At 40.7% G+C, this 8,791-nt stretch overlaps 1 protein-coding gene across 1 annotated transcript in view; it reads left to right on the top strand.

The window, feature by feature from the left end:
• Positions 1 to 338: 338 nt before the first annotated feature.
• The window catches only part of RFTN2 (raftlin family member 2), a 69,425-nt gene continuing 60,972 nt past the window's right edge, over positions 339 to 8,791 (top strand). Inside the window, exon 1 of the mRNA XM_056111642.1 lies at positions 339 to 1,084. Coding sequence (XP_055967617.1) covers positions 946 to 1,084 — 139 coding nt within the window. The 5' untranslated portion in view covers positions 339 to 945. The remainder of the gene's footprint in view (positions 1,085 to 8,791) is intronic.

Genomic DNA, 8,791 nt, shown 5'->3' with positions numbered 1-8,791 from the left:
AACTAATTACCCACATTAGTGTGTATCCTTTGGAATTAATTGAAGTCTTATTATTAGAATATTTTAAAATAAAATTTCTTATTTAGGACACTTTCAATTAGCATATAATTTTCCAGGAAAAAAAAACAGCTTTCATGTGGAAAGAAATTCTCCAAATTGCTATTGCTATGTAAAAACTAAAAAGTTTTGTTTTTAAAAAAACAACAAAATACAAAACAAAAATTAATTTTTTAAAAAAACCTGCTTTTCACTTTTTAGGCAGCATAAGTTTTCTCATAAAGCTGACCTCCTTTTTGGAAATGATTTTTGTTTTCAACCCTTGTTGAAAATCTCTCTCTCTCTCTCTCTCTCTTTCTCTCTCTCTCTCTCTCTCTCTCTCTCTCTCTCTCTCTCTCTCTCTCTCATAGCAAGGAGGAAGGCGGGCAGTAGGCACAGGAAAAAGGAAAAACAGAAAACAGAAAAAGAATTGTATGCCACTATGTCTGACTAGACCCTCTACTTAAATAATTCCATCTGCATTTTAGCCTTTTTATTTCCGTTTTTGGATGCCTCTTTTATCATCCAGCCATCCAGCCGAAGGAGATAGACAAAGCACTGCTGGTGCCCTGAGCGACAGAACTCTGGTGGGGGGCTGGCTGTAAATCGACGTGGCATGGAAATTCTCCGCTAAGTTGTAGCAGCCTGTGTGCTTCTCTAAAATCAAGCCCAGCCGCCGCGAGCGGTAGCTGCATCATCATGGGCGCAACAACACTCCAAAAAAATGGATAGAAAAAGTCTTCAGCTGCTTTCTTTGGACTCAAGTGTCTTCCTTTTGCGCATCTATGGTTTAAGTGGGGAGGGGAAAATCAAAGCAGTCAAGTCTGTAACTTTCTTTTTGCAGCTTTAACAACAGAATTTGCTGCTCTCCCTCCCCTATCCTGCAATCTAATTCCTTACAGATTTGCCATGGGGTGCGGACTCAGAAAGCTAGAAAATCCTGATGAGAGCAGCCCTGGAAAAATATTTTCAACTCTGAAGAGACCGCAAGTGGAAACAAAGACAGACTTTGCTTACGAATATGTATTGCTGGATTTTACTTTACAAGGTAAGTTTAATCCTATTTATTAAATGTTTCAAAGAGAGGGAAGTACTAGTTGGTTTTTTTTTTAAGTATTAGCTTGTGAATTTTTCAACTGCTCTTCATAATCAAATTGCATGATCAAACAATAGATATGCTTTGCTAATTATATTTTGAAAGCAATTGCTTCATTTTTTAAAAGGAAGACATGGCTCCTATGTTTATAAAATTAGAAAAATTACCTGTAATTTTTTTTTCTTTCGTTTTTCAATCAAATGCTTGTTTGTAGAAGATACATGTTTGATTACCAGGCCAAGTCACCAGAGCAGTAATGACAGTTAGTGTTTTGGGGGGTGGGGGGGGGAAGATTTGAAAGGTAGAAGAACACAGCCTGTAGGAAATGCTACTCGCATCATTGACCAGAGAGTTTGCTAAGCCAGTTCTTCGATTAACAGAGATGTTTGTGTTTACGTCGGCCGTTTGATATTTTTGACCAAACTAAAGTTGCAGTTTGAAAACCTCCCGAGGAGCAGCGAGGTGGGGGTTGGGGTGGAGGTGCCGGGTGGAAAGGTAGTCTGTGAGCACTTCCTTTGCTTAGTGCCCCGTCCGAACAGAGAGACTCCCTGTTCCAGAAAGTTGGAAACACAAATAAACAAGCCCAGATGGCAGCTCTGGGGAAGGAACAGCGGCTGCTTGACTTCACAAATACTTTGTCTCTCTTCTTTTGGAAACTTGAGAGTACTGGACAGCCGCATGGATAAAACTGGGATTTTTTTTTTTTTCCAAAGCATGGCTATGTGGTTTTGGAGTATTAAAAATGAAGTTTCAGGGACCTTGCTTCCTGTGCAAATTTCCAGTGATTAATATTTTAAGTTCTTGTTTCAAAGTCATACTTCTAATTCTAATTAGTCACACGTTTTATCAATGGGATGTTTACATTAACTAAATGATCATGCTGGATATTATCTTGATTTTTTTTTTCAAGCTTGAACAGAAGTTCTCCCCTTTTTTGGTTTGCTCTGTAAACAGTGCATCTTTGTGTGAGAAGCAAAAGCAGTCCATTTTTCTTTGTCAAAAATTGAGCCGTGGAGCAAACAAACTCCTTTCAGGGACCTAGACAAAATCTGTACATATACTGTAAACGTATTTACATTTACAAAGCTACCAAAGAAAAATTGTCAACATTCTTCCTTTTATTTTAATTATGAAATTTAAAAGTAGATTAAGATGATAGTAATAAGCAGAGAATTAACCAAACCATCAGATGAACTTGTTGGTACTTTTTCAAAACCTAACATTTGAGAAAATACTTGTGATTTGGGGCTATGATGTCTCCATTGATTGTTTTATTACTTTTAAGACTCCTTTTAGTAAATCCATAAGACACTGCCTACTCTCCTCAACATTAAAACCTTGTCAGTTCTTAAATGTTTGGCCAGAGACATTTTGATTTGCATTTTAAGATTTGTTGCACCATCCCCCATAGGGTTTAAAGTAACTTGCAAATCTTTTCTGATGCATTTCCCTGTGGAACTCTTCGCAGTCTCAACCAAAGGAACACAAACCCCTTGAATCAGAAAGATCTAGAGCTTTCTTCAGAAGTCAGTTGGGTTTTGTTTTATTGAAGTCCTCTCTGCGAAAGGAATATAATTTCCACCTTCCACTCTGGGCTTTGGAAGAGGTAACAGACATTGCACGATCCTTGGCTAAGCATAGTCTGCAAATGTTACCACAGAAATAGGTCACATCTTAAAGTTGAACCTGATTCCTGTCTGGTCCAGGTATTTGGTCTCCTGCTGTTCCCTTTTCTTTCTTTATTCGTCCACATGTTGTTTTGTTTGGTTTTTGACTTTGCCTTCCCCTCAAAAGCCAAGCCTCTCAACATCAACTCAGGTCCTCAAACCACCTTTCTCTCTTGTGCTGCCTCTGACTTCCAATGGCCTGACACCAGTGAATAGTGCAATTGGGTGGACGGGCAGTGAGGAGGGGCACTGCACTTGCCAGTCTCCCATTAGCATTGGCAAGTCTGTCCTAGGCTTGCTATAAGGAATATTGAGTAGGGCACCTCCCGCCTTTCAGTGGCCACTGTGCAAAAACCTTTGAGGAAACAAAATGGGCTGGTGACAGCTGTGTGTGCTCTTGATGAACTTGTCCCTCACCTTCTTTTCTTCGGTTTTGCAAATAGAGGACATGAGACAGTCAGCTTCCAGAGAGAGCAAAGGAAGGAGACTGAAATTTCCAGTGTGATGGTAGTTATGATTGTCTTGCACAGCTTTCTTTTCCATTCAGTTGCCAGCTTTGGGGGAAGAGCAGGAACTTTGAACATTTTTTTTTAAACTTCTCTATGGGAAGAATAAAAGCTCTTCCTTAAGCACAGGGGTCAAAGTTTCTTGGTCCTGAGCTCTTTCACTCACTGTCTAGTTTGTAAACTTTGCTCCATCTTATTTTCCTCATCTGTAAAATGGAGAATCTGATGTGGCTTCCACCATAGAGTTGTTTTAAGGATTAAGGAGATAATACAAGATAATCTATTTGGAAAGGTATCTGATACTTAGTAAGCATTTACAAAAACTATTATTATCCCTCCTGGCTTTTTGCCAGGTTTGCCAACTATACTCATGAGGTTCAGTACAATTTTTTGTGTTTTTTTTTATTGTTTATATGTTTATTTTTTGAAAGTATATGTGTGTGTCACAGAATTTCTTAATGAAAAGCTAAATTAACTCACTGTATGATCCAAAAGGATTAGTCCAGTGCCTTGTATAATTCTTAAGTGCAATCTGAGTATTCATAGTCTTAAGGATTCTTAGAACATGTAAAGCTTTTTGGTTAAAAGTCTGCAATATTCAAATCCCAATAGAGTAACTTCCTTCTTTTGAAGTAGTTGAATTTCTGGTTGAGTATGTATCGACCAATGCAAAATATATTGAGTAGAGATTTGTAGCCTCTTACTTGTTTCCTTATGGGTAGAAAAAGAAACTCTCATTGCTTTTTGTCATCACTATTACTAGTAGCAACCAAAAATAATGTATGTATTTCTAGGAAGATGCAGAAAAATATTTGGAAATACACAGAGAAGTAAGGCAGAGTTTTGACCTTTAAGTATTTTATATTTGAACAGGTCAAATTAGACAAAGTGATGAACTCTCCAGTTCTGAAACTAAATTTTATCCTCCTGTGTTTTCTGTGCCCAGCACACTCTTTAGCACATGACCAATGACCAGTAAGCTTTGTAGAATTAGCAAATGAAAAATTACAAAATGAGATACAAGAGAAGCTGGAGAGGTAATACAGCGGCTAAGATACCTTACATGCAGCTAGACCAAGATTCAATCCCCAGCAGGACTCAGGTAATAATCCTGAGACCTGCCTTGAGCACAGAGTCAGAAGTAAACTCTGAGCACCACTAGGTGTGCTCCCTCACCCCAAAAAGAAGATATAGAAAGTTTCAGGGGAAAATTTTTATTTGGGATAGTATTCACTGGAACTTGACTAACTTTAATTGAATGTGAAGAAAAGAATAGGATTAAGAAAAGCAGAAAAAGATTAAGAGGATAAGGCCATTTCAGGGTTACTGAACAGAGCAGTGAGTTAAGGGAGGTTTTGAAGAGAGAGGCAGAAATAAGGTTGTAAACAAATGGGATACAGCATGCTTTGACTTAGCTAAAGAGAAAAGTCTAATTATAACAGGGCTAATAACAAGTGTCTGCAGATGATGGGCAGCAGTAAGGATGCAGTGCAGGAGGTAGGTAACAGACATTATAATTGGAGAAGTAAACATAACCTGGATATGAAGGGCCAAAAGGAGGACCTGAAGTGATAGTACAGTGGTTAGAGAGCTTGCCTTGCACACAGCCAACCCTGGTTCAATTCCTAACATCTCATGTGGTGACCCAAACCCACCAAGACTTCTCTCTGAGCTCAGAGCCAGAAGTAAATCCTGAGCCTGACCATGAGGGGGTGGGGGAAGGGAAGGAGAAGGGAAGGGAGAGGAGGGGAAGAGGAGGAGGAGACAGAATGAATTCAGGACCTGAGTAACTGGGAATCAATGATGCTTCTTAAAGAAGGCCATCCTTCCAGGAGAGTATGGGGTGAAAGCAGTTCTGTATAGAAGTGTTGCATTTGAAGTATTTAGGGACTGTTCAACAGAGGCGCATAGCTGGGAATGACAACTTCTCAGACTATCTGGATAATCTTTAAGAGAATAAGTGTCTGATGTTGAGTCGTATTTAGCCTCAACCCAACAAAATTACAGAGAATAAAGAATAAAAACTGCCCCCAGCGCCGTGTTACCCCATCAACGGCCAAGACCCAGGGACTATAAAACCCAGCTCCCGGAAGCGCGTGGCCACAAATAAGACCTCTTATTGTCTAGTTCTTTCTCTTGGAGAACCCAACAGGCTACCAAGTGTATCCTGCTGCATGGCAGAGTCTGGCAAGCTCCCTGTGGCGTATTCAATATGCCAAAACCCAGTAACAATGATGGGTCTCATTCCCCTGACCCTGAAGGAGCTTCCAATGTGGCACTTGGTAAAAATCCCAGGACTAGGATGAATGGAGATGTTACTGGTGCCTGCTTGAGGAAATCGATGAACAACAGGATGACAGTGATACAGTGAAAGACAATCAGAATTGTGAAGCAACATAGAACTTAAAGAAAGGAAGGGATTCCAGAAGCTAAAAGTGGTCAGTGATTTCAGGTATCATTGTATCACTGTCATCACTGTCATCCCGTTATTCATCGATTTGTTTGAGCCGGCACCAGTAACATCTGCATTTGTCCTAGCCCTGAAATTTTAGCAGCCTCTCCTTACTCGTCCTTCCCAATGGTGCTGCATTGGAGACTCTTTCAGGGTGAAGGGAATGAGACACATCATTGTTACTGTATTTGGCATATCGAATACACCATGGGAGCTTGACAGGCTCTGCTGTGCAGGTAGGATACTCTTGGTAGCTTGCTGGGTTCTCCGAGAAGGAAGGCTAGACTATAAGAGGTTTCAGGTACTAGAGAATTTTCAAGAAGTATGAATATGTAGCACTGAAGAGAGCTCATTTTAAAAAAAATCAGAAGGATCAGGGAGGTGGCACAAGCGGTAGAATATATGCCTTGCTTATGCAGGGTCCTGGGGTTGATTCCCAACAGCACAGAGTCCCCTTCCCCCAGCACAAAAAGGAGCATCCCCTCCAGCAATACAAAAAAATCAACAAGAAATACAATGTTGGACCAAGGAAATGGCTCAAAGGACCAGAGCACATGCTTTGCATGTAGGAGGCCTGAATTTGAAACCCAGAAATTTGTGATTTGCGAGCACCACCATGAAAGGTCCATGAGTAGGACTAAGTGTGACCAAAGTGTGTGTTTGGGGGAGGGGGGGAGGAGAGAGGGAGAGAGAATGATTTCTGAATTTCTGAATTTTTAAAAATCAACAAGAGGGTGAACAAAGAGATAGCTCCAAGGACTACAATGCATGCTTCTGAATGAGGAGGTAGGATATAAAACTATATAGAGCCTAGTCCCTTCCCCCTATGGGCTTATATCCTACTGAAGGCACTAATGAATAAGCATTCTATTATAACGAGTACACGCTATGCTAAGGCAGGAGAGTTATAGAAGTAGAAAGTTGGCCCCAGAAAAATAAAATTAAAAGTTGGACATTTTACAAACTAAAGATAACAACTAGAAAGTTGTTTAAACTTTATTATTTCAATTTTAACAATAAAAATCCACTTTGCATTTCTGTAAATCTTAAAGTACCACCATCAAAAGGTTTTCTTTTATCAGTTCTTCACAATATTCTTGTACAGTATGGTAATAATTTTGCAATCACATAGCAATGGCTTAAGAGTATCCAACCACACCCATTAATGCTGTAAACAGCCCCATCTGACCTTCTCCCAAAGAACTAAGAAAGAACTGATGGAGGTTGGGTAGCTAAGAGCAAGATGGCTTGCAGCTGCTGCTAATGGCCTCTGCTATTCAAATCCCAGCCAAAACAACCACCACCTCCCCCTTAATTTCCTGTGTTTAAAAGTAAGAGAGACTGCCCCTTTCTGCTCACTAGGCAGAATGCTGCCCAACCATGAGTGGTTTGATAAACCCAATTATATCTTTAAAAGAGTTGGGGAGGGTTGTAATAGAGCCTCTGACATTAGCAACTTGGTGTGAGAATATCAAATCAAAAGCTTCCCTCAAACACTTTATTCTGGTGAACACTGATGCTCATTCGAGGGCCATGTCTGCACAATTTAAAATATTACTTTAAAAAATCAAGGCAGGGGGTTCAATTTCCGATATCCCATATGGCCCCCGAGCACTGCCAGGAGAACTTCCTGCATGCAGAGTCAGGAGTAATCACTGAGCCAGTGAGCTTCGCCTGGTGTGGCTCAAAACACCAGCATCACCACCATCTCCACCACCCAAAAAAACAAAGGTGACATGAAGGAAATCTCCCAATATGCCTACATCTGTTTTTCTTCTTGCTTGCTCCTGGGTTCACGTTTTTTGAAATGGGGGTAGCATGTTTAACATCAGTACCAATATAGGATAAGGATAATTTGCTTTTAAGTGGATATCGATCCTCTCATCACTATCCTCCTTGCATTTACAGTGATAAAGAGTTGGATCAGTTTTTGTGTCCTAGGATGCTCACCGCTCACTGTCACTGTCTTAGAATTGTCTAGATGGACTGGCCTGAACCTGGGAAGGCTCCAATCTGTAATATCCTTGGAGTAGCCTAGGGCAGAAATCTCAAATTTGTGAGACTTGGGCCCCTTTAACTTATACATAGATCTCACTTGGTGTTTCAGACCTAAAATATTTTTATCACTATTTTTTAATTGGGAAACATTACAGAAGAGTCTGGTTTGGTTTACAAGAGCAGGGAACTGTCTCAGAGAGCTAGAGCAGGTGTCTTCAACTCAGGTGTAGGAAGGTTGAAGACCACTGGTGAACCACATTGGTTAGGACTGCCGGTCTATAGCATACTGACTGCTGGTCCATAATATATTGGCCTGTGTATGCAGGAGGGATGGATGCTGGTTTGCAGGTGTAAGAAGAACGAATGGCTAAGGTACATGCTTTGCATGCAAGAGGCCCAAGTTTGTCACCAAGTATCTCTAGGAGTGACCCCCACAAGCACTAGGAAATAACCAAAAAATAATAATAATAACAACAACAAACAACAAAATAATTTGATTTGAGAGTCGGGGTACAGGGAGGAGGTTCTTTAAAAGTAGATCTAATAACATTCCCTTATGGCTGCAGTGAGCCAGAGTTTCCACATACTTTAGATAAGGGTTTGAGTTTGGTTTGGTTTTGAGGTGAGCCACACCTGACAATGATTCAGGGTTCTGCTCTCTGGCTCTGCCACCCCCTACCAAAACACTGTCGCATTGTCACACTGTCATAGTGTCCTCCCATTCATCGATTTGCTCGAGTGGGCCCAGTAATGTCTCCATTGTGAGACTTGTTACTGTGTTTGGCATATCGAATATGTCACAGGGAGCTTGCCAGCTTGCCAAGCTTTGCCGTGCAGGCAAGATACTCTCAGTAGCTCGCCGGGCTCTCTGAGAGGGGATGGAGGAATTGAACCCCGGTCTGCCAGGCCGGCTGCATCCAAGGAAAATGCCCTACCTGCTGGCCTACTAAAACAAAGAAACAAAATTCCAAATCTCTGCAATGATCCTATCAGTAGATAGGTTTTTGTTGTTATTGTTTTTTTTTTTGTTTGTTTG

The sequence above is a fragment of the Sorex fumeus genome, unplaced genomic scaffold (assembly GCF_029834395.1).
Source record: "Sorex fumeus unplaced genomic scaffold, SorFum_2.1 ptg000014l, whole genome shotgun sequence".
NCBI classification, from domain to species: Eukaryota; Metazoa; Chordata; class Mammalia; order Eulipotyphla; family Soricidae; genus Sorex; species Sorex fumeus.
The sequence above is the reverse complement of the archived record's forward strand: the minus strand, read 5'-3'. Positions and strand labels throughout refer to the sequence as shown.